We start from the raw sequence: 25,116 nt of genomic DNA on the forward strand, positions 1-25,116 counted from the left end.
ATTTGAAGCTGGACGTATTCAGGAAAATTTTCCAAAGGACGTGTGCGCCCGAGGCTTCTGCGGATCGATAGCAATCAGCGACAGGTTGATAAAAGGCGATCCCCTTGTTATTGCTTGTCATTAGGAATAAAAGGGGTTTAGATGGCACTCACGGCTGTTGATAGTGCCTCGTTGTCGATGCACGTCGACACGCGTAGATGGGATTAGAAGACCTTCTTGAAAGATATGTTGTAAAAAAAGAGTCTATCCGCTGAGTCGGGCATCTATGGATATTTGGAGCCTTTTGTGCGGGTTTCAAAATGGATGCCAGTCTGATTGAAGCCATACCGTTTCTTTTATCGTTTGTTTTCGTTGAATTGCAAACCATACCTAGAATTCGAAACAGGTACCCCTTCCAAAATTTTTAAACGGTGTATTGATATTCCAGTATGGTGACCCACAGTTAGAGGCGAATCTGCTACTGCCGCTTCCCAAATAACCCACCCATGGTCGGGTCGAGGTACGCTGAGTCATTTGACGCAATCTCTTTATTCGACTTCGGATACAGCCTATCATACACTTCTTTTGACGTATACACGATAGATCACGCTATGCACAATTTATAGCGATTAGATTCGTTATAATCAGCGTGTAAACTTCAGTGGTCCTCTAGGTCGACGCGTAACTTTACTGCATTGTACGATAATTTACAAGCATTTTCTCGAACACGATGTTCGAACTCACGAATAGACTAAACGGTACATATGTGAATGCGCCGGTGCAGCTTGTTGACCTCGTTCACTGACATCCAATATCAATACCTATATCGACCCCTAACGGAGTCTAAAAATAGCAGAAGGTCATTGTCGGAAAAAAGGAATGCATGAGCTTGGCTATTCAATGTACAATCAAATCTTTCAAGTGTGAATTTACTTCGAAGGTAATCAAATAACGACAAATTTACCAAAATATTTAGAGGCGGGTCGACTTCTTTCAACTGAAGGATAGTCGATAAAGTACCTGATCGCTACCCAGAACTGGGGATTGTCAAGTGTAGTAGGTGCTGCTTCGGACACAGTGAAAAATGATCTGGAATGAACGAAGGTGGATGCCGTGATAGATCGGGTATTCATCGTAGGTTTTTCTGAGGCTTGATGCTTGGAAAGATTGTAAAGTAGCCAACGTCACCGTCCTCTGTCTTATATGTCTTATATTTCAATGTGAAAGGGACTAGACATACTATGAAGCCACTGCGGATCTCTTTAGTGAACTATATGGTTGTCCCGAGGCCCGATAACCGTGTACAATTGCACACTAGCTTCGTAATCCTGTCAAACATGGCATGCGCAAGGAAAATGCCATAGACGCTAATTCTGGAGCTTCAAGATCGTATTATCCCGAAAGCTCGGCCTTAAGTTGAGCGGGCGGAAATAGGTGATCCTAGTAGTATGCCCTGTAGTTGCGATGTGTAGAGTTCATGTAATCGTTATCAGATCATTGTGGTTGCCAACGGGCCGGCCCCTATCCCCTGAGCAGACATTCTCCTTCATGCTTGGAGAGGCCAGACGGATGGTAATGAGGGTGATCCCGGCTACGAGGCTCGTGTTAGCCTTTATACCATCAGCAAACAGAACTGAGTCGGACTGACATAGGACGCCTAACAAAAAAGCAACTGCACACGCGGAAGCTGACACGCCACACCACATCCCAGATAATCCGTCCGAGTATCCCTCACCACACTCCGCGGGAACCTGGCTAGCGATAGCTATGCCCAAGGCTAAGTATAAGCCAGTGAGCATCGTGAATGTATGCAGGTGCACAAAAGTCTGCGTGAGAGGATGCGTTGATCCAGGCCGATTGTGATACGATAACCTGTATATAATGTAAGCAACGAGAAAATCAAGCTACAAAGATTCTGCAGAAGTGTATACGAACAGTATTCCGACCCAAATCCAAGCACATAGAGATATTACACCCGCGAACCTCCCAAATAAACCTGTGAGTTGTATTGTTTGATTTTTTTCCGTACTATCGTTTCATTAGTAGCTACTTACGAAGATGGTGAGACCAGCCATTTGTGAACCCTGCCCACCAGCCCAAAGCAGTTTCACCCAAGGCAAAGAGAATAACGAGCCCTAAAGATCCGAAATAGAAAATTAGATATACTTGACCAGGAATATGGCTGGAAAATACTGACCGTACAATGTTGTTAGAAGTTTGAGAGGCATTACAAAGTAAAGGTCGTGTTTCTGTGGAAAGATTAAGTTCGCGGGAAGAAAATTATCGTCGAGAAGGTTGCGAGAAGGCAGTGGGAGTAGTACCATGTAGTACTTACGCCTTGCTCATATATACCTCCACTAACTGAGCCAATTTGCGTTGAGACTGGGCACAGCCGAGCAAGGCACCGGTTGGTGCGCACATGTAAGTGTGTTTTTGAACCACAAGAAATGACAAATATATTATCCTTGGAATCAATACGGGCTTGGGCAGTGGAAGAAGTCCGCCGAGATAGACGCTCTCATTGGTGCTAATGCCATAAGACGTTCAATCAGATTGGCGCCGTGGTGTATTCGCCCGAAACAGAGATTTACGCGAGTCAACCTGTGCAGAGCTGTGCACAATGTATATAGGTTTTCGCCAAGCACAAAGGTAAAGAGATGCGTTTAGACTCGTAAACACGCGAGTCTTCTTCTGCAATTGTAAATTGTAGTGATTGCTGTAGTCAGCTGTAGTCTTTTCGTTACACAAATCCCGCGGCCAACGCACTCAAGTGCATATGAGGCCGTGACGGATGGAAATCGTTCACCATCCGACAGAGTGCGCAGCTTAGCTGGAGGAGGAATGTAAGCTCTCATGAGACTGTTCGAGTCTATAGATGATGTATCTCAGTGTCTTGATGGAAGAACAACTGTTATTATAGACACTACCTATAGATGATGTATCTATAGAATACGAGTGAAGGAAATAAGTACTGTGTGAAGTAAACACGAACATAAAACAACATACCTCAGTGTCTTGATGGAAGAACAACTGAGGTATGTGAGAACGAGGAAACGCTAAGTTCTACACTGGCGAGAAAGTAAATAAGGATAAACAGGGGTTGACGCGTGAAAGAGGAACATGACATGTGACGCAGAGTGAAGAGACGAGATGAACTCCAACAGCCCCCCTCAGCGAGCTGCGAGCCCGAGTCGTTCGACGTGTCCTTGAAAGACGACTCGGGCAAGGGGCTTGGTGAAAATATCAGCGGTGTTAAGAATACCAGGAATATGTAAAATGGAAAAAGAGTTTGATTCTACGTGGGAGCGAATGAAATGATAACGGATGTCAATGTGTTTTGCTTTTCCGTGATTGGAGTCGTTTTCGGCGAGTGATTTCGCACCGTTGTTGTCGGTTGAGAGGACGAGTGGTGAAGGACATGGAATGAATATTTGTTTAAAGGCTTGTTGAAGCCAGATGCCCTCTTGTACGGAGCGAGTGAGCGCGACATATTCGGCTTCGGTGGAGGACAAGGCGATGCAAGTTTGTTTCTTGGAGGACCAGGAGATGGGGCCACCTGCCATCGACCACACGAACCCGGAGATTGAAGCACGGTCGTGTTTCTCACCTGCCCAGTCAGCATCAGAGAGGCCCGTTAAAGGGATGTTGCGATTCTTTCCACCGTAATGGAGTCGAAAGGATTTTGTCCCTTTCAGGTAGCGTAGGACGCGTTTTGCAGCGTTAAAGTGATGAGGTGAAGGATTGGAGCAGTGTTGGGATAGGAGTTGTACAGCATACGCAATATCGGGTCGAGTGTTCATCTGAAGAAACAGTAGGGAGCCGATGAGGTGTTGGTATGTTCGTTTGAGGTCGGGAATGTTGTCTAGTGTTGACGATTCGTCCCCAGAACCTAAAGGATTATCTCGATCGAGTGGAGTTTTCACGGGATTACAGTTGGTAAGATCGAATTCAGTGAGGAGGGATTCTATGAAAGATTCTTGGTGCAACCACAATTCGCATGTAGCGCGATTGCGTTCGAAGTAGACACCGAGAAAACATCTGACAGGACCGAGGTCCTTGATGCCAAAAGCTTTCCCTATCTCGATCTTGAGATGACTGAGGAATTCGCCGCAGTTGGAGGCACCCAGACCATCATCGACGTGCATTGCGAGAAGGCAGTGAACTCGCTTTCCGTTCCAGATGCGATTGAAGAAGAAGACAGCGTGATCTTGTTCTGAGCGAAGGAAACCAAGGGCTTCAAGGGTTTTGCGAAGGAGTTGATACCAAATGAGGCTTGCTTGTTTGAGACCGTATAACGACTTCAAGAGCTTCCAGCAATTGCCCAAGATGGAGCTGTAGCCTTTCGGAAAGCGCATATAAATGACTCGCGCAAGGTCGCCCCACAGGAAAGCACGAGTTGCATCAAAGCACTCGAGTTCCCAGTTGTTGACGGCTGCAAAGACAGCAATCATGCGAACTGAGGGTGATTTGACGACAGGTGCGAACACCGCGTCATAATCGACCATGTGCACCTGTGAAAACCCTTGCGCAACCAGTCTTGCACGATAAACGAGAGGGCCTCCATCGGGCGGCAATTTAAACTCGAGTACCCAACGATTCCCAATGCAGTGACAGCCTTCCGGAAGGAAAACAATCTCATAAACTCCCATTTTCTTTAGATCCTCTAATTCCTTCAGCATCACCTTCCGCCACTCCTCCGCATCGGGTCTCTTCATCGCCTCATAGAAATTTGCGGGGGGAATAGACATGTTATATCCCGGTGCTTTTGGATTACGTGCTGTGTCGCTTCGAACAGATAGGAAAGCCGTTTCAAAAGAGCTGTCGACGTCCCGCTGAAGATAATCGGCGACGTCCAGAGAGGCAACCATGGCTGCCAGATCATCTGTTTTCACAACAGGTTCGTTTCCTTCAACAGCTGGGAACATGTCTGGAATTTCAGCACCAATGGCGTCTTTGCAGAGGCATACAAACTCTTCATCTTCCGCCCGAACTTCCTCCACACACATCACCTCCACCTCCGCTAGCAATGCTGCACGCTCTCGGGCTGCCTGCCGTAGAGCTCGATTTTCCCTGCATTTTTCTAGATGCGCTTTTGCCGCTTCTACCGTTTCTTTCCATCGGACGCCGCCTGAGGTAAGTTTCCGTGTTTCTCGCAGACTGGCTGCTGGTGGAGGTGCGTGACTCGCCTGTTCAGCTGGGGAGACAGCAGGTTCAGGTGACGAGGGAAGAGAGTCAGTGGATTGCGGTGAGGCCTGAATGACCGCAGGGTCTGGGGATGCTGTGGGTTCGGATGATGAAGACACGGACTTTGAGTGGCTCGCACGTTGATTACGTTGGGATGACACGCTATCGTGGACATCCTGTGGGAAAGGGAAAGAAGAGTAGTCCATTTCTTCCTCCGAAATCTGCAGTCGAGCTTTGTATGGTATGTTCTCGTCAAAATAAACAGACCCGGAGTCGAAGAAATGATTAGTTGACAGGCAACGTACTCTGTATCCTCTTCCAGAGGGTGGATAACCCATGAAAATGCATTCGACGGATTTTGCACCGAGTTTGGATTGAAGATCGAGCGGTACATGCGCGAAACACCTGCACCCCCACACACAAAGGTACGAAATGTTCGGCTTACGCTCTTGGAAAATTTCAAAAGGAGTGACATCTTTAGGCAGTGAAGAGATCACAGTAAGATTCCATAGGTAGGCGGCGCACAGAGCGGCTTCGCCCCAATACCAGAGTGGAAGTTGAGCAGCAGTGATCATTGCAAGCATCCGTCCTTGCAGTGTCCTCAAACAACGCTCCATTTTGCCGTTCTTCCAGTGCTCGGCACGAGGAATCACGTCTGCAATGACGCCGTCAGCTTCTAATTGACCGAAAAAGGCTTTCGAGGTAAACTCTCCAGCAGGATCAAAACGAAGGACTTTGAGTAATTTGCCAGTCTTGCGTTCCCAGGCGCGTTTAGTGATGAGATATGCATCCAGCGCTTGTGATTTGTCGGCAAGTAAGTGGCACTTTATGGCGTCGGAGCAATCATCCATGAAGACAATCATGTATAACTTTCCGTGTGGGGTCAACACAGGGAAAGGACCACAACCGTCGACGTAGACAATCGCTAGAAGGCAGTCCGCTTTGGGAGTTTTGGAAGAGGGAGCGGGGTGCCTGGCATGCTTCCCAATGATGCAAGGTTCGCATCTTTCCATTTTATCTCCTGCAGGCAAGGTAACACCTATTGTGGAGTGCACGAGGCGCCTTGTTGCAGCTTCCCCGATGTGACCCATGCGATGGTGCCACAGATCAAGGGTTTCTGGGACTTTGGCGTATAATGCAACTTCTGGCATTACAGATTCTGGCATTAGAGTTCGAGGAAGCGTAGGCAATGGAGGTAAGAACTCGACGTTGAGGAAGAAAAGATTATTGATGATGTCGTTCTTGTAGATAACGCTGTGCGGATTTTTGCGAATGAGTGAGAAGACACCATCATCGGAGGCAAAGCCGATTTTGCTGTTCTTCGCAACAATTCGACCTAGCGACAGCAAGTTGAGCGTTGCGTCAGGTGAATGTAAGCAGTCGTTCAGTTTGACAACAGTGGAGTGAGCATTGAGGGAGACGCGCATATAGCAGGTCCCTCGTGCTTTGGTGCGAAGTACGCCGGCGTTTGCAGTTACCATATCGCGTGCAGCATCTGGCTCATAGGACCAGAAATAAGAGCGGTCTTTGATTAAGTGCGAAGTAGTGCCTGAATCAATGATTGTGTTTGCAAGGGTTGACGCCATGGCAGTGAGATCTAAAGGTGCGTTTGAAGAGACCTCTTCAATGGTTGCACACGACAAGTCACCGAGAAAGTCGTTTGGGTAGAAAGAGGGCGAGACGTATGTTGACGTCGAAGCAGTTGGCACAACGACAGCAGCGACTTCAGTCGCAGCAGCAGCGGCGACTTCAGCCTTTAATATTTTGTCGACGTCTTTTGCTTTCGCTCTTTCCTTCCCTTTTCCCCTTGGGCCTTGGCCCTCCATGCCACCACCTTTCGCAAAACAGTGAGCCGCGTCGTGAGACCGTAATTTGCAGACTGTGCATGCCACGCCATCCGGATTTTTATCATGTATGCGAACACCTGTTGCTTCATTGACGAGGTTGACGTACTCGGATCCCGGGCCATTTGTGCGACTGGAAGGATTCCTATAGGCCAAACGGGCACATTCAACTGTCAAACGTGAGATGGTTCTTGTCAACAAAGTGTCAGGAGGATCTGGATTTGCAGCGCTCTGTCGGGCAATATGATCCTCCATGTTCTGTGTCAGGAGCATTTGAAAATGCTGCCAGGAGCCATGATTTGGCAGGCCGCGAATAATGCCATGAACCATTTCGTACTCGGTGTATGGTACTCCCATCTCGATGAGTTTGGATCGACCGCGTTGAAATTCACTGATGTAGTTGTCGAGATCGTTATGATCTTTCAGCTTCAACGAGTGCAGGCGATCCTTGATGAGGAATTGACTGGCCGTGTCCTGACGCGCATATAGTAACTTAATTGCAGCCCAGACTTCGCGTGCGGTTTTGTACTTCTCGTATGGGAGAAGTGACAGGGACACAGGTGAGATTCGGTGTTCTATGAGAGAGCGTGCCTTCATGTCATTAAAACTCCATGCATTGTAGGCGTCTTCTTGTGCATTGGTTGCACCCTGGAGTGGAACGTGAGGGGCAAGTTGTTGAGCGTCGTGGTGCCTCGGATTTGGCGCTCTGGGATTTCCTTCGACGTATCCCCATAAATTGTTTGTTCGTAGGAACGTCGTCATTCCGCGACGCCAAGCATCGTAGTATGAAGCTCCAACAAGAAGTTCGATGTCGCCAATTTTTATGGCGCTACTTCCGCCAGTAAGAGCAGCGGCCATGTTTAGCAGTGACTAAGAAATATCCCAGAGTATGAGATGCAGTGCAGTGAATTTACGCGTGTTGACCCAGATACGAACCGAGTAGAGACAACGCTCAGTGAGTGATTGACAGTGTGTGTGATTTGGGTTGCTCAAGCTACGGAGAAGACCAGTATGTCTTCGAAACAGATGTGTCCGCCTTTACGTGAAGGCGGGGCCCATAACCTGTTCGAGTCTATAGATGATGTATCTCAGTGTCTTGATGGAAGAACAACTGTTATTATAGACACTACCTATAGATGATGTATCTATAGAATACGAGTGAAGGAAATAAGTACTGTGTGAAGTAAACACGAACATAAAACAACATACCTCAGTGTCTTGATGGAAGAACAACTGAGGTATGTGAGAACGAGGAAACGCTAAGTTCTACACTGGCGAGAAAGTAAATAAGGATAAACAGGGGTTGACGCGTGAAAGAGGAACATGACATGTGACGCAGAGTGAAGAGACGAGATGAACTCCAACAGAGACTGGGCATGGTATGAGTATACGGAAGAGTCGATGATGGATCGTGGTGGTCGATTCCACGAAACCTCGCCTGGCGTTAGGGGTGTGAAATAATTACGTAACCGAAGAATGCTGTTTCTCAATTTCGTCCTTGCGGTTGATTCACGACCACCTCCGTACGACTCTGACGACCTCTGGCGCCGTGGGCGACATATACATCCTTTATATACTACCTTTGAACGGGTAGCTCTCTCACTTCCGCGATGAACACGACTTCAGCCACTCTGGCGCCCGTGTTCACATTCCTGGAACACACTTTGACGACAGCGCAAACAACATTTAACAAGCTCCCTGGGTCGGCTGTTATCCAGCGATACGTGAAGAGCTCTCATCAGAATGACCCTGGACGTACTTTGCTGGAACTTATTCTCGTTATCTTTGCCATTCGCACTTTGCTACAATCTAGAACGAGGGCAGATAGGAATGGGAAGAATTTCATTCAGTTTAGTGAAAAGGTGCGTATTGTTATCCACATGAGACACAACCGCGTTACCAAATTTCCTTACAGGAAATTGACGAACTTGTTGACGAATGGATTCCGGAACCTCTTGGTAATGCCTTGACTGCGAATGAGCAGTCTGACCTGGCTTCAGCACCCATAATTTCAGGGCCCAATGGACCGAAACCGAAACTGGCGGCAACTGGAAAAAATGCCCTCAACCTCGCAAGTTACAATTTCACTGGTCTTGCTGGCAACGAGCATATCAAGCAACGCGCTATTGACACACTGCGCAAGTACGGCCTTGGAAGCTGCGGACCCCCCGGATTTTACGGCACCCTCGGTATGATTAGCTCTCACTGACTGAGTGTTGCGACCATTTATCGAATTACTTTCTAGATGTTCATATGGACCTGGAAAACGATATCGCAGACTTTTTGGGGACAGAAGCCGCCATCCTGTATTCACAGGGGTTCTCGACAATTTCATCTGTTATTCCGGCGTTTTGTAAACGCGGTGACATAATTGTAGCCGATCGCGCCGTCAACTTTGCTATTCAGAAGGGAATTCAAATTTCGCGTTCAACTATTCGATGGTTCGACCACAATGACTTAAACAGCCTTGAGGAAGTCCTGATTGGTATTGAAAAAGAGAGGAAAAAGCGCCGTGGTCCTATGACTCGTCGTTTTATTGTTACGGAGGGCATATTCCAGAAGGACGGTGCTATGGTTGACTTGCCTAAACTTGTGCGTGAATTCTTCTATTGGGATCCGTTATTTTAATTTAAAGTACTTGCAGATTGAACTCAAGTACAAGTATAAATACCGACTCATCCTAGACGAAAGTTACTCCTTCGGATCTGTTGGCAGAACCGGTCGTGGGCTTACTGAGTTGTATAATGTACCGGTATGTATTTTGAAAAACCAGCTAAACATTGCCCTAACCATGATTGCGCCAGGCCTCTAAAGTAGACATGCTTCTTGGATCTTGCGCAATAGGGCTTGCTTCCGCAGGAGGTTTTTGCGCTGGGTCTCGAACTGTTGTCGACCATCAGCGCATCAATGGCCCTTCTTTCGTCTTTTCCGCGTCCATGCCTGCCCTTCTCGCTGTCAGCGCATCAGAGGGCATCAATATTCTACGCAACACGCCATCGATCTTCGAGACATTGCAGGACAACGTTCGCGCTGCCCGGGCAATCCTCGACCGCGTTGACTGCATTACTATTCCTTCTCACCCCGCCTCACCTATCATCCACATCTACGTCCGCCAACCGCAGTCCCATCAATATCTCCAGTATCCCGCGCCGATTTCGGCATCATCATCCAGCAGCTCGGCGAAGCACCATCACTCACATCATGTCTCAGCGAAGGATGCAGTTCGTGATGCGGAATATGAGGTCGAAGAGCGTCTTTTACAAGAGGTCGTGGAGGAGACGCTTTCTCATGGCGTCATTGTGACAAGGGCAAAGAGGCTCAAGGGGCAGGAAATTGTGGAGCCGAGACCGAGCATACGATTGACTCTTACAAGCGGACTCACTAAGAAGGAGACGGAGAAAGCTGTTAATGTGCTCAAAACGGTGCTTGTAAAGGTGTTGAGCAAGAGGCGATGAAGTGGCCATTTTCAGACAACATGGTCTGGTTTCCTACCTTTTTATTACTAATTGCTACTACGATCTAGACAACTTAATGTGTTCTCCGTTTGCTTTAGCGAGACGTATTTTTATGCGCTATACCCATGTAAATGGTCCCTGACTTCTGGATAGAATGGCGACTTTGACTTAGAGTCTAATGACTAACGAGGAATTTAGCGTTGATAGATTGACAGTTAAGTGCAGTTTCAACTTCAAAATAAGGTTTTCCAAACCCAATCGATTCACAGGTTAGGGCTCGCCAGTGTGCGGCCGGATATATTACCTTTGCACCTTCCTTACATCAAGCCTTCTTGGCGTAGTGGTAGCGCGTCGCACTTGTAATGCGAAGGTCACTCGTTCAATCCGGGTAGGAGGCAATAAATTTTGTTTATTTGCTTTTTGGAAATTAGCATATTGGACGAACACAATGTCACCAATATGGCATTTTTACCGGTCTGATGATTGCTCAAGATGCAGTTCCTCCATCAAGATATCAACTTTTTGAACTTGTCAAGATGGTAATCTCATTGTTAAAACATCGATGCCCTTTGATTTTTCTCTGTTACTCGGAGTCCCTGTGGCATTAAAGTCGAATTTTTTATAGGCAATGGAGGGTGACGGTATAAGAAATGACATTTTATTTTCAATTTGACGATGAATCAGATAAAGTAACAAATTCATTCAATCAATGGCGAATGAATAGAGTATTTAATTATATCCTCCTGTTGATATCGAAGGTGGAAGAGCGTTCTTGCCATTTCCACATCCTAGGGTGATATCGTCGGATAGCGTCAATTCTACCAGGGATCCAGTAACAAACACATCCCAATCGAGATAGCAATTTGATTTATACGGCTTCCCGTTCACCGATACGCTCTAACACCATACACCGTTGTAATGAGATGCGATGAGTTTACGCTAATATATCAATATCGGCTTACCTTCACGAAAACGTTGCCACCTGTTCCATCGGGAGGATTGCCGGTAAAACCATGAGACACAATTGTTGTTGTCGTGTTAAACAACGGGTTGAAGAACGAAACTTGGGGGAAATATGGTGAAGACAAAAGAATTTGTTGTGTTGCCGGTAGAGGGTACATTCCAATCAAATAGAAAGCTGCATAACTCCCCATAGCACCTGTAACAAAACGTAAGACTAGTGGATATTGATTTGATCAAACAAGTATTTTACCAGAATCTAGAAGAATATAAGTTGTTGGTTAACTCAACTATACGTGGAAACGTACCGTCATTCCCGGGTAATCCATTTCTAGAAGTGTTAAAGAATTGAGCAATGACTTGTCTAGACCTCTGAGTGCTCAGACCAGGACGATTGGCATAGTGGTACATGAACGGCATCTGTTGAGATGGCTCATCGGTAGAGTCGAAGTAGGATTGGTTAAAAATAAAGTCCAATCGAGTTATGAAGCTTTCGACCCCGCCTTGAAGTTGTATCAACTTGGCTGTATCTTGTGGAACGTACTGGATAGAAGAAAATGATTTATTGTTTTATTCTTCTGATGTGTATATGCACGTACTTGAGAATACTGTGAGAAGAATTTCGAAGATTGTCAAACAATTGGCGAAGTCGATGAGCTTTGGACTCACAATAATGGGGGATCCTGTTCAATGAATATCTATGAGCGCCGAAATATCGCAACACTGTAGAACACTCTCATACCTTCGTAGAATCCATCACGGTCAGCTGCATTCAAGAAGCAAGTTGCTTGCGCAGGATCATGAATACTACAATGCCTAGGATCTGTGAAGTTGAAAGTCCCGTTTGCGAACCTTGGCTGAAGCAGAGCATGAAAATGGCACCTAAAAATAATCAATTCAAGGGAGATGAACCAACCTGCATCATACCAAGCACGCCAGGGCTGTCAGGGACAGTGATATTGGGGTTCCAGACATTGGCGAAGTTACCAGCTCGCTTCAAATACTATTGCATGTGACTAGATAAGCGACATAATGGATAGCATCCACTCAAGTGAACATGCCTTTTGCTCATCAGCCGTCTTTCCAAGAGCTTTGGCCACTTGGGAGATGGCAAAGTCGTTAAAGGCGTGCTAATATCATCGTCAGCATTGGCTAGAGATATGAATAGCTTCTTTCATACCTCCAAAGTTCGAGACACTTGCTTGGTATTCGCACCTCCTGCGTCGAACTGGTCTTGAGGAATGTAACCTGTAGTATGAAATTTGTTTAATGAAATCTACTTTTGTATCCAGCGACAGTTTTTAACCTAATTGCTTCCAAAGGTCAGCTTGTCGCCCTTGTAAGTTCCAATTGGGCGACTGTATCTCGGCATCGGCGAGGAGAGCGTTGTAAAGATCTGTGGGCGACACATTCAAAGCTTCTGCCTGTTTACTAAACTTTACGAAGAATTCTCCAAGGATGGGGTCTGCGTCTGAGCACATCAAAGGAATACGTGTCTTTAATAATTGGATTGAGGGTCAGGGATTGTTGGCTTACTAGTACCGCCTTGAATGAAATGCATTGCTGTTGCACCACGACACTCAGGTAGCCAACCTTCGTGTTTTTGAATATCGATCATTCCTCGTACAATTCTCGAGAATGTCACCGGATCATGGAGGGACATTAGTGGATAGAGGGTCCGGTAGGTATCCCACTAATGCGCAGTAGAGCATGTTTGTCTAAAATGAAACTTGGTTTCCGAGTAGGAAAACTTACATTGCAGTACAAGGAATCAAAGTACGGCTCTGTTGAATTCCATTTGGGATTTTCTCCAGTGTCTAAAAATGAAATTGTAGTTCGATGAGTGGTAGTTCAATATACAACGAACAAGACTGCCTACAGTCTGCAGGAGAGATGTGGGTTCTGTATAACTTAACACAACTAATTCAGTCTACCATTCTAATGCGGTTTTTTGGGATTGAAATTTCTCACCGAAGAATAGAATAACTGGGTAGTCTCCAAATCTACGCCTGTAGTATCAACCTGTACCCTAGAGAGCAGATCATTCCATTGCGCGCGATTTTCGGCATGTACTTTGTCGAAGTCGAAGTCGGGGATCTCCTCTTGAGCATTGGCGCATGCTTGAGCACTGGAGATGAACGACACGCCGACACGAGCGAGAATACTTGTTGGCCCACCAGAGGGCGCTGGGTTGAAGGTAAACAGGGCACCCATCTCGGACACGAATCCTATCAGGTCAATTAGTGGACAGGGATATGCATTGAGAAATAATATATTCATACCGTAGTAAGTTTGTAAGAGATTCGTTGTACCCCGAACCGGGAAATTAGACAGCCAGACTCCATATTCGGTAGGTTTACCCAGTGTGAACCCCTCTGCTTTGAAGTCCACGCATGTGAAAGCGCTGTATCTACCTGAAAACGAATTTTCGCAAATCAGATTCCGGACTTTTGTGCGCTTTTATTAATTGCACCTGGACCAAATGACGCAGAGAACTCTGCTCCTCCTTCAACTCTGGCGGTGTCTGGGTCCAGAGTCATGACTGGGTGTGTACTGCTCTTTTGACCATCGTTGGTGATATCCACAAGAAGGCGGGGATTGGTAGTCCCGGCCGGAAAGGTGTAACGATGGAGCGCTGTTCGTCGCGTCGCGGTCAACTCGACGCGAATTGAGTTGGACTTTACGTCACAGTATATTTCAATACCGCTTCAATATCTCAGGAATAAAACTGACCAGGTTGGTGGAGAAATAACCCGGTGACGCAAAATCATCCGGAAGCCCTGCATTATATCGTCAATTCAGTCCTTACTCGGGTAATGAATTATCTACCGTTAGGTAACACCTTTCGAAGAATCTTTCTGTTGGCCATGGTCGTAGGGCATTTCTCAAACGAAGAACACTGTAGGAATGGAAACAGCTTGAAATTGGAAAGCGGTACGGCCTACCGGATGTCTCACGTCAGTTACTAAACAATTGTTCTTAGGGGCAAATTTACGCCACCGGTACCACTATCGTGCAGTTGCGAGAAGCCTGTTACATTGAAAGTCGGATCCCCGTCGTACCCAGCGTGCTAAGGTGAACAAAATGTCGATTAATGGTCATGATTCTGGCGAAGCGATGGATGGATACTTACATTTCCAGGAGAATCAGTGTCCATCCCTGCCTTGATCATGCCATGGGGGAGGGTTGCACCTGTGTGCACAGATGTTGATAGCGATTAGACAAAGCCTCATAGCCCTACATACCAGGAAATACATGGCCCCCATTTGTTGTTCCGATGAACGGAATGACGAGACTGGCGGGGTCTGTTATCTTCGGGATGGGTTTCGTTGGCTTGGTCACTGCATTGCTGACCGAAGGCGAGCTGGCGCTGCTTCTACGACCACATTCCTTGTGAGTGATTCATCTGTTAGAGAAGTAACAATAAGAGTTGCTTACAGCACGCTTTGTGCTCCGACGTTGAAGAAACCAAGTCCACCGATGGCGATGGCGAGGCTCAAAAATGTTCTCATTGTTACTTTTGCATCTTTCCTTCATGGACACCTCTCGCTTTTAAAGAGCGATAACAGCAGCCTTGTTTAAAGTTGGGAATTTTCCGACGTTGAGGTTGACGGCTGTCGATAGAGGTGGTTAGGGGACATGGTCAGCTGGCCGAAGACGATCATGCTTGAGGAAGACGTCTTCCGCGCAGAAGAAGAACGATCATGCTGGTACCTCGTAATGAATGTTCTATATGGATAAAATATTTAAATTCGGGCGCGACAGAAGGCACGGAGACGACGTTCGTGGAAGTTAAATTTGTGGGGTAGAAGCAAGGTAGAAGGTTCACGTGTGGGCAAGATTCCCAGCTCATGACGAAGCATGGTGGTTAAAAAGAGCATTGCAATTGTGAGTTATCTATCCAATATCGAGCGAGTTGGGAAACAGGGAGTAGACGGAATCGTATGGGAAGCAGAGAGCCAAGTGTACCTATACATAAAGAAGAACTGCAGGTTAATAGAAGAGTAAGATGGAGATGATTATGCTTACCTCGCACTCGTTTGCAAGGTGAGGCGGCCCGCTGTTCTGCCATCATTAAGTCCCAATCTCCGCAGAAGCAAGATCCTAGCTGCGTAAAACTTCACTAAAGATAATGCTGGGGCCGAAAGGAGCCGTCGGTATCATAAATAGGCACTGGGGGCCGCGGAGAGGTTCGAGGAGGTCTTGAACAAGGACCGAGATAACCGTCTTATCATCATCAGATACGAACTCTCGAACGATCCATAGTACACAGTGTTAGGTTGTCTCGAAGGAACACTTTCCTGCGGTGTGCGGAATGTTGGAGGCGCATGGAGTCATTTAAGAGTCATAATAGTGCTTAGTGCTGATGCTGATAAAAGTAACATTATGGTAAGAACGGAAAGAACTTTGATGATGATCGTGATGCTTACATTTTCTGATTATCGCTTGGTGTTCATTGGGTCGTTGACCATTGAGGCCTACCAAGTGAATCCAAGAGTGGAGTTGTTGGAAGCGATGAAGGCAGATAAAGAGCATTCGCTTAGATGTGGCTATGACCAGTCCAAGAGCTGTGGTTGCCAGCCACGACCTCCTTTAGTCTGCAACACAGCGCACCTAATTAAAGATATGGCCTCTTAACGCCCTGCATTGGTTATTCAGCGCCAATCTTCTCCACAACTTCCATGACTGACCTTACTGCGCCCTTGAACCCAGCCAGGATTCTGAAAAGAGCTGGGGGATTGCGCAACAGCAACGGCCAGGTCGTTAAAGAACTTGACGATGGCCCACCGCAGCCCACCTCCAATGGATTCAGCGCCTCTATCAAGCGGAAGTTCCATGGCTTCAAGATTCGCGCGGGCGCCCTTGCAAGGTCCAAATCCTTTAATGGGGAGACAACGCGGACAGTGAGCGAGTCGGAGAAGAAGTTCAAAAAACCCCTTTCCAGGTCACTCACGGATGTTACAACCGTTGAAAGCCCCATCTCGCCGCGTGCACGGAGCACACCGAGATCAAAGTCCAAGAGGTTCTCAGCACAACCGCGACTACAAACTCTTCCAAGTCTCTCCGAAGGCACATCTGTCGACCATGTCACGTCCCCTGCAAGCGCTGAAGCAGTCGAGCCAACATCGCCCATCATAGGCAACGTTCGGGTCCCGCAGCTCCTGCAACTTGGGACGCCGATGACCAAGGTTTCACTCAAAAGGCACCAAAAGTTTGTGTTTCGCCTCGACGCCGACTTAGGGCAGATCGTATGGGAGTCAAAGAAGCATAAAATAAGTTAGTAGGGAGCTATTTCTACCATGCATGTCCTTTTGACTTTTCATTGACGTCGTTCCTCTCGCGTGTCCTTCTAGTCCCCATTGAGAACATCAAGGAGATCAGGTCAGGCGATGATGCCAGGTACTATCGCCAGCAGTTTCATCTGTCTCAAGAGTACGAAGATCGCTGGCTCACTATCATTTACCTTCTGGACGGCAACTACAAGACCTTACATCTTATCGCGGCCACTAAGGATGTTTTCCAGCTCTGGAACCGCACTCTACGGGATCTACATGCTATTCGTTTGGAGCTTATGAGGGGTTTAGGCAATGTGGAGATGCGTCAGGCGTTGTGGGAGAAGCATTATTGGAAAGGCGCTGATGAGGAACAAGACCAGAAGCTGACTTTCGACGAAGTGGAGAAACTTTGTCGGCGGTTGAACATCAATTCAACCAATGAGGATCTGTTGAGACTATTCAAGGTGTGCTCCTTTGCTTTGCGGGCACACTTTTTTAACATTAGCTGTTAGCAAGCCGACACCCAAAACCGTGAATTCTTGGACTTTGATGACTTCCGTCGCTTCGTGAAGCTTCTTAAAGCGCGTCCAGAAATTGACAGACTGTATAAGAAGCTTCGGGCACAGAACAACGGGGTTTTTGACTATGGGGTATTCGAAAGGTTTCTGAAAGAAGAACAACACGTATGTTCATTAGTTGATTTCAGATATTTTTTACTGAGTGTATGGGCACTTACAGTCTCAGTTGTCGGCACCAGAACTTCGTGCTTTGTTCAATAAATATTCAACGTCTTCGCCACCTGTCGTGACTCGGAGGGGAGACACATGCGAACATCCAGATTCTGCGTCTACTCCTGTCATTACTATCGATGCTTTCACTGCTTTTCTTCTCTCGCCCGACAACTCTATCTTCGCAGATCAGCATAACGATGTTTGGCAGGATATGACGCGCCCCCTGCCTGAGTACTTTATTTCGTCATCACATAACACGTATCTTGTAGGGCACCAGTTAGTGGGGGTCAGCACCATTGAAGGGTATATCAGGGCTTTGTTGCATAGTTGTCGGAGTGTCGAAGGTATGTTATTCTGTGTACACTTTCGCATTGAAAATATAGCTCAAGCATGCCCTTTGACAGTGGACATATACGACGGTGAACTCGAGCCCATGATCTTCCACGGAAAGACGTTTACTTCCAAAGTATCATTGAGGGAAGTATGTCAAGCGATAGCAAAGTACGGCTTTGTTGCATCACCATATCCCATCATTATTTCAGCGGAGGTGCATTGCGGACTGTCAGGGCAAGACATGATTGCAGAGATCATGTTGAAGGAGTTCGGGGATAGTTTGGTTAAAGTGCCTGTTGACGCTGAAGGCGTGATTATGAGGGAAAAGATAGAGCAGCTACCGAGTCCTGAGGAGTTGAAGGGAAAGATTTTGCTGAAGGTATGCTACAGTTTTTTTTTCATTGGGGAATCCAGACCGGTTATAACAGTTTCTAACGTTCAATTGTTCCTCAGGCAAAAAACTTTAACCTGTTGAAGTCGGATTCTGATAGTGACATTGGATACTACACTGACCCATCATCTTCCGCTTCCGATTCCGAGGCTTTTTATGACGTTTCCAAGGAACCTAGGCCGTTTCCATCACCCAAGGAACAAAGGAAGGAAAAGTCGGGAAGGCAGTCTGATAGTTCTATGAAAGGTCAGGGTCGCAATGTTCCATGTGCACCTTTTAATCGTTGCCTGATTTCCTCGTCGTAGACCAACTTGCTAAGGCTGGAACGAACATTCTGAAGCGCGTGAAAAGCGTGCGGCGGCGAAGCTCTGCTAATTCTACTGGCTCTTCAAAGGCAATCATTTCACAGTCTTCGCCCACTTCAGCAGTCTTTTCTCAATCGCCTCCGTCAATGTCCTTTGTTTCTCAGTCTCCTCCACCGATAGCTTCATCTACACCCTCTATGAATGCTCTTCTCAAAAGTAAGCAACCATCGGGGCCACCACCACCACAATCCATTGCTTCAAGTCTTTCCTTGCCTATACCGTCCCCTTCATCACCACGTGGCTCCAAAGCATCTCTCCCTGTTTCTCTTCCTATTCCTATACCTGGACGCCGCTCCGATGTTGGCCCAAGCGACCGCCCTAAACCTAAAATGTCTTTTGCTCTTCTCGCCTTGCTCGTCTACACAGTCGGTGTGAAATGGCGAGGTATTAACAAGAAAGAAGAGTATGCTCCTGAGCATATGTTCTCATTGTCAGAAAATATGGCGAACAAGATATTGAGGTTTGGGATGTGGGATTTGATTAAGCATACGAAGACGCACTTGGTGCGCACGTACCCTAAGGGTACAAGGTTGAGCTCGACGAATTACCAACCACATCGGTTTTGGGCGTCGGGTGCGCAGTTGGTAGCCATCAATTGGCAAACATTTGGTGTGTCTTCTTTCTTTGCATCATTTCAGTACCGCCTCTTTCCTTCTTAACACACTTATATACTTACCTTTCAGATCTGGGATACATGATAAACCATGCTATGTTCCAACGTAATGGGCGTTCCGGCTACGTTTTAAAACCCGATGCCATTCGCCTCGCTCAGAAAGACCGCTTGGCAAAGCGTACAATGCATAGCTTTGATGTCACCATCATCTCAGCCCAACAGCTCCCAAGGCCGAAGGATGCCTTTGGCCACGAGGTTGAAGAGAAAGCCATCGTGGATCCTTATGTGGAGGTCACGATACATATCCCAGACTGGCCGGTCGTCTTGAAGGACAAGGAGAAAGAGAAACATGATGGATCAGGAGGACAGTCTATTCCTACAACCAGCCCTCAACCACATTCCGTTCTAGCCGCCCCTGCTATTGTGGCGGCCACAGAAGCTACCACATTGCTACCCGTCGCTCTCCCTGTCACAGCCGCTACAAATCAGACCCCACTAGCTTCGACACCCGGCCGGTCGACATCTTCACGGACCTCTGCTGTCAGAAAAAATGGTTTCAATCCAGTGTGGGAAGAGACGCTACGTATCCCATTTGATTGTGTTGGGGACATGATGGACCTGATTTTTGTCAGGTTTGTTGTGCGCCAGGAAGATAAGAAGGACACCGATGAGCCGCTTGCTGTATATTGTGCTTCCTTGGGAAGTCTGCAGCAAGGTATGTGCTTCATTTGAAATATCCCTTGAAGGTAATATTGACTGTAGTATGATTCAGGGTACCGCCATCTCCCTTTGCATGACTTGCAACTATCTCAATACCTATATTCTACCCTTTTTGTGCGCATTAACGTGAACACAGCACCAATATGAGGAACCACGAGAACATAATACATCACCGATGCAAGAACTTTCAACAATGTCTATATTCCCGACATCATAATACTTTCTATATCCTGATCTTTTCTTATACCACCGTACCGCAACCGGAACACCGATTTATAACTCAACACGAATTCATTCCAATGTAATGGTGTACCTTTCTTGAACAATCTTGTCCTTTAATCGTCAATTGTAGAAACACCGTCCTATGTTTCAATCCATTCGACTATTCTATACCAGACCTATTTAATTACTAGAACAACTTGATTCCGCGCGCGTCATGTCGTTTAGATATCCATATTGTATAGTATTTTTCCTGTAGCAAATATACTGGTTTATATGCCTTTTTTCCAGTCTATACTTTAGACGCAAGGGGTCCTGGTCAATCCCCGGTATTTGCCGACTGCGTCACGGGACGACTCCTTGGTCCACTGAACTGCGTGTTCCTTGCGTGTAGCCTCGTGACCAGGCTGGATAAGAAAATCGTTATCCAGCCTGGTAAATCTGAGTTTGAATCCCTGTAGCGAGCAGTTGGGCCGAAAAAGGATACATGGATTTTGACCTGCCCTAAACAAAGCGGCCCGCCCCCTGCCAAATCTACCCGGTCCCTGCTTTCGTCGCGCTCGACGTGCTCTGCACAATCTCATACTTGCAGGAAAAGTTACTTTTTATACGGTCTAATTAGATTTATATTGAACTTGTTGAAAATTTCACAAAACAAGGTCTTTGTGACAGAGGATTCTCTTTATGAAACTAGCTGGTTTTCCTTGGTGGTGAAGAGAATGGAAGGAATAGCCAAGGTTAGTCTGTGAGCTCTACTATAGGCTTCATGCTGCGCTTAAGAGTGATCATATAAAACAAGAACGCGGGATGGAAAGCAGAATGTTGCAACAATTTTTTTATTAGTTTTAGTGCAATGTTTGATTTGTGTTTGACATGCTTTAATTTGCTCAGGATTGAAGGGATCAACATTATCATAGACCACTAGATATTTACCAAGATTCAGCTCACCCAAAGTATTCTATGTCAAATCTAGTTTCTGCGCCATGGAGTACTGTATTTCACTGCATTGAACGGTGGTGGGCGTGGTCGTGTGAAAGGATCGGGTAGATTTGGCAGAGGGCGGGCCGCTTGTTTAGGGCAGGTCAAAATCCATGTATCCTTTTTCGGCCCAACTGCTCGCTACAGGGATTCAAACTCAGATTTACCAGGCTGGATACACGGCGGGCAAAAGTGCTGACTAGTCAGCCTGGGAGTTGGTCTGACCAGTCACCTGACCAGTATGCTGACTAGTCACCTGACTAGTCATGTAGCTGTCACGCATTTATTGTCACGCTGCTAAGTTTCTGTAATTCCGCTCATTGATTGTAGAACAGAGGATTTCTTTTCTATGCCCCAGACTTACACAGGGCGGGCGTCGTGTACCTTCTAAACAATGTCGGGTGACCGTGCACAAGTACTCTGAAAGCGTGATTAGTTATCCATTTGTTTGAATAATGACCGAATTTCAACCAAACACAAGAAATATCCAATTCCAAGTCATTCATTGCTTTTCCTCAGTGACAGTGCTTCGGAAGACAATGGTTTATTCCCATTTAATCTTATGTTACTGAACTCATTTACCAATACTAACCAGCGTGACAACATTTGTGTGACCTCTCCTGACTGGTCAGTTGATTCGTCACGGAACGCGTCACGATATGGTCACGTGACTGGTCAGACCAAGTCCCAGGCTGACTAGTCAGCACTTTTGCCCGCCGTGATAACGATTTTCTTATCCAGCCTGGTCACGAGGCTACCTTGCGTGCTTTCATCAGATTTTGTGAGCAACGATTCGTCGAGCTCCAAAACTTGTCTCTACTCTGTAGATAACACTCCTATACAAACTTCCTATCACTATTCTTCTCATGGCACCAGTCAACCAAGAAACCGCCATTGAAGCTCTGGACTATGGATCAAGCGTCACTTTCAAATCCCCTACAGAAATTGTATATTTGGATTACTTTCCATCGCAGCTTCGTGCGAAGCCACCCAGAACAGCAGAAGAGAAAGCAGACTGGACTCGGTTTGTGTGTATCAGCGATACGCATGCTCGGACGTTTGATGTCCCAGATGGTGATGTGCTGTTGCATAGTGGAGACCTAACAAACCTGGGCACCGAGGCTGACTTTCAAAAGACAGCGGAATGGCTATATTGTCTGCCGCATAAGACGAAAATGTGAGCTATAATGTCTTCTCTCTCCTATTTCTTTTGCCTCTAAAGCATCGACCGTTTTTGTTAGAATTATAGCAGGAAACCACGACCTAACGTTACACGCCGACTGGTACGAGAGGGAATGGCCAAAGTGGCATAGGCGACAACAAAAACAGGTTACTAAGTTTTGATGCTTTGTTTTCTGATTTATGCTGAAGATTTTCTAATTTTGCGATACTGACAAGAATCGCGACAAGATCATGGACATGCTGAAAGGAAAGAAGGCCAGAGACGCAGGACTCGTCTACCTTGAAGATGAATACTATGAATTCAAAATCAGAGACAGTGGCCGGGTTTGGAGTGTTTATGGCTCACCGGTACGCTTCAAATTTTCTATTCATCTTTTTGGCTTTAGAGATGAACCTTACAGTGGTCGCCGTGGTTTCATAACGGGGCATTTAACTATGAGCGGGAACATGCCAAAGGTACTCTGACACCATGAATATCTTTCTTTCCTAAATATTTTTTTCCAAGAATTGGTTGCAAAGTTTCCTAAAACAGATATTCTGTGAGTTTTCTCCACGCAACATGGCAGCAGTGACGTTTCACATAAAAATTGACGAAGGTTGACACATGGTCCTGTACATCAAATCTTTGATCAAGTTATAGGCGGAGAGCAAGTCGGGTGTGAAGCACTCAGAGCCCGTATGCCTGAGCTGCGGCCCCGTCTTCACCTTGCGGGTCATATACATGAAGCACATGGTGCTTACATACATACATGGGATCCCGAAAACAACTATGAGGCCCCCACTATCCAAAATGATGACCCCAGGGTGTTAAGTGACCTGACAACTTCGGACAATCTGCCAGATGGTGAGGCGACTGATCTCGCTGAGTCTCTAGAGACGCTGATGTAATGTATGAAACTGTAGTTAAGCATAGTAATCCTGAACGTGAACGCACTGTGTTCATAAATGCAGCCAATTGGCCGATGGGCAATAGGGCGAAGCGCAACATTACGGGAACTTTGAATCGCAAAATTCCTTTTGGAGGCCCTGGATTTCAGGCAGTTGTCGTAGATCTCAAAGATTGAGCTTTACATATTGTTTATAATGCATCTTTTCAGACCTTTCTCGTTCTCTCCAGGTACTTCAACGAATCAGCACACAATTTCCATTCATTAAACAATAATGCTTCTGCAGGTCACAACGATATCGGTTCTATTACATCATAATGCCACCTTTCCTGCCATTAGAATGTCTTCATCCACATTGGTAACACTTTTCCAAGACTACCGTAGAAATTAGCATGATATTCTTCATATGGCATGATGCGGGCGCTTAAAACATGATTGCCCGATCGAGCCACTGCATTGGTCATTCCAGGGATCTGCCTTTGTATGGAATATTCGTGCTGTCAGATGCTGTCATCGTGATGAATTAAATCATATACACTCTTCATATTGCGCTGATTATATATTACAAGGTACCAATGACCATAGCATCGGCCTCCGTCTCACGTTTCCATCTCCTGTTCCTGAGGAAGGGCCTCTGGCGCATTCTCTCCCGTATCCCGTGAACAGCCGCATGATGCAGGGTCAGAGGGTCTCTCCATCGCCAAATTGCGGCGCTGGGCCAAGTAGGTGGACCGATACTTAAGGATCAGCTTAAGAGCGGTGCGTACGGGCCAACAGTCTTCGTACTCTGACAGGGTAGGCCAGTGCTCCTCCTTAATTGCCTACGCCAGTATCCAGAGAATTAACACACTTCGCAAGAGACTTATAAGGTGAGAGAGCGCACAGTTTCGCACACACGATCAATAGCCTCCTCGTCTTGGGAGCGATAGGGCAGGGTCATGTCGAGCGTCCTCCTAGCCTCCTTCCGGATGAACGCCTACACGATGAATGTCAAAAAATGATTATTCAGATAACGACAGTCAAGAGGCATTATGGGAAACTCACCAAGAAATCTTCAACGTCGTCATCAGACCAGTTGTGGGCATCCGTTAGCACTGCCTTAAGCATGTACATTGAAGTAATTTGGTGGTTTCCTCGTGGTCCACGAACCCCAACACGAGTAGGCGACGCATTAAGGTTGAAATCAAATGTGAATCTTGAGGGCTGGCCGGAGGTGCTACATACCGGCAGATTGTAGCTCACGGTGGCCGTCGCATTGGCATTAGTAGGGTTACGATTGTTGTTGTCGGTATTATCGGGGATGTGGCGAGGCGTCGTCCAAGGTTCTGGACCGATGTGTCGAGAAGTAGCTCCAAATGAAGATTTGTTGTTCTCTTCCGGCTCAATTTTGTGGTCGTGTGGCCCATACTCTAGCCTTGCATTAATGTTCGAGGTACTATTGAGATTGAGTTCTATTTTCACAGGTGGTATTGCTGGTGGAGGACGCTGGAAGAAACGAAGTATGCCTTCCATTATTTTGAATAATTGCAGTGATTATTTACGCCTCGGTTTAGGTGTAGTCGAAGGCTGTGTGAGGGATGTGAAAAGGTAGGAAGAACTCAATATCAGGATCGCAACCCACCTTATACAACTTTGTTACCGCTACTCCACTCTCCCTCATCGTGATCCATAACAAAGAAAGTAGATTGTCTCTAAAACTCGGAGCGGGTTGAGGGATAAGTTCACAAAAAGATAAAGGAGAGAATGTACAAAGAATGGACAATGTTGTAGAAAGAGTTCTTAAAGGACCGTCTGGCTTGGCGATGACAACTTTGGATGCGCCGTTTCTGCCGAGGTTTTGATGTACTCACGGTTCTTTTGTCGTGCCCGACAAGAATGCCTTTCTGTTCTGTTCTGTCATGCTCTCGAGCCTTTGGGCCCTGTTTAACTTAGAGATTGCTCAAATCACCCCACTTGAATTAACCCACTCAAAGGATAGTTGGACGGGAATCTCAGGCGC

General features: G+C 46.6%; 6 protein-coding genes and 1 non-coding gene across 7 annotated transcripts; 4 read left to right on the plus strand and 3 right to left on the minus strand.

Annotated features, from left to right (window-relative positions):
- Positions 1 to 1,454: 1,454 nt before the first annotated feature.
- On the minus strand, positions 1,455 to 2,207 carry JR316_0012992 (uncharacterized protein; the record flags this gene model as incomplete). The annotated part of the gene is made up of 4 exons (XM_047898608.1): positions 1,455 to 1,851; positions 1,915 to 1,975; positions 2,034 to 2,114; positions 2,177 to 2,207. The coding sequence occupies 4 exons, from the start codon at positions 2,205 to 2,207 to the stop codon at positions 1,455 to 1,457; spliced, it is 570 nt and encodes a 189-aa protein (XP_047742156.1).
- Positions 2,208 to 8,617: 6,410 nt separating this feature from the next.
- JR316_0012993 (Serine palmitoyltransferase 1) lies at positions 8,618 to 10,462 on the plus strand (the record flags this gene model as incomplete). The annotated part of the gene is made up of 5 exons (XM_047898609.1): positions 8,618 to 8,869; positions 8,923 to 9,196; positions 9,253 to 9,599; positions 9,652 to 9,759; positions 9,812 to 10,462. 5 exons carry the CDS (start codon positions 8,618 to 8,620, stop codon positions 10,460 to 10,462), a joined length of 1,632 nt encoding a protein of 543 aa, XP_047742157.1.
- Positions 10,463 to 10,788: 326 nt separating this feature from the next.
- On the plus strand, positions 10,789 to 10,860 carry JR316_0012994. The gene has a single exon. It is a non-coding gene; the product is annotated as a tRNA-Thr (tRNA).
- Positions 10,861 to 11,191: 331 nt separating this feature from the next.
- Positions 11,192 to 14,934, minus strand: JR316_0012995 (putative secreted glycosidase; the record flags this gene model as incomplete). The annotated part of the gene is made up of 22 exons (XM_047898610.1): positions 11,192 to 11,359; positions 11,425 to 11,621; positions 11,731 to 11,965; positions 12,022 to 12,030; positions 12,092 to 12,105; positions 12,165 to 12,279; positions 12,339 to 12,425; positions 12,484 to 12,552; positions 12,603 to 12,670; positions 12,729 to 12,893; positions 12,959 to 13,115; positions 13,178 to 13,239; positions 13,302 to 13,332; positions 13,394 to 13,650; positions 13,705 to 13,836; positions 13,896 to 14,100; positions 14,156 to 14,202; positions 14,252 to 14,363; positions 14,418 to 14,492; positions 14,556 to 14,614; positions 14,668 to 14,798; positions 14,861 to 14,934. The coding sequence occupies 22 exons, from the start codon at positions 14,932 to 14,934 to the stop codon at positions 11,192 to 11,194; spliced, it is 2,469 nt and encodes an 822-aa protein (XP_047742158.1).
- Positions 14,935 to 16,104: 1,170 nt separating this feature from the next.
- On the plus strand, positions 16,105 to 20,068 carry JR316_0012996 (1-phosphatidylinositol 4,5-bisphosphate phosphodiesterase 1; the record flags this gene model as incomplete). Its single annotated transcript, XM_047898611.1, has 9 exons — positions 16,105 to 16,699; positions 16,777 to 17,162; positions 17,211 to 17,381; positions 17,437 to 17,773; positions 17,834 to 18,141; positions 18,216 to 18,399; positions 18,459 to 19,127; positions 19,202 to 19,846; positions 20,034 to 20,068. 9 exons carry the CDS (start codon positions 16,105 to 16,107, stop codon positions 20,066 to 20,068), a joined length of 3,330 nt encoding a protein of 1,109 aa, XP_047742159.1.
- A 1,846-nt stretch (positions 20,069 to 21,914) lies between these two features.
- JR316_0012997 (Metallophosphoesterase domain-containing protein 1) lies at positions 21,915 to 23,294 on the plus strand (the record flags this gene model as incomplete). The annotated part of the gene is made up of 7 exons (XM_047898612.1): positions 21,915 to 22,225; positions 22,298 to 22,331; positions 22,447 to 22,578; positions 22,632 to 22,686; positions 22,736 to 22,769; positions 22,827 to 23,074; positions 23,134 to 23,294. 7 exons carry the CDS (start codon positions 21,915 to 21,917, stop codon positions 23,292 to 23,294), a joined length of 975 nt encoding a protein of 324 aa, XP_047742160.1.
- Positions 23,295 to 23,716: 422 nt separating this feature from the next.
- On the minus strand, positions 23,717 to 24,629 carry JR316_0012998 (uncharacterized protein; the record flags this gene model as incomplete). Its single annotated transcript, XM_047898613.1, has 3 exons — positions 23,717 to 23,938; positions 24,001 to 24,093; positions 24,162 to 24,629. The coding sequence occupies 3 exons, from the start codon at positions 24,627 to 24,629 to the stop codon at positions 23,717 to 23,719; spliced, it is 783 nt and encodes a 260-aa protein (XP_047742161.1).
- Between the last annotated feature and the right edge of the window lie 487 nt (positions 24,630 to 25,116).

Source organism: Psilocybe cubensis, chromosome 13 (assembly GCF_017499595.1).
Source record: "Psilocybe cubensis strain MGC-MH-2018 chromosome 13, whole genome shotgun sequence".
In the NCBI taxonomy this organism is placed as follows: Eukaryota; Fungi; Basidiomycota; class Agaricomycetes; order Agaricales; family Agrocybaceae; genus Psilocybe; species Psilocybe cubensis.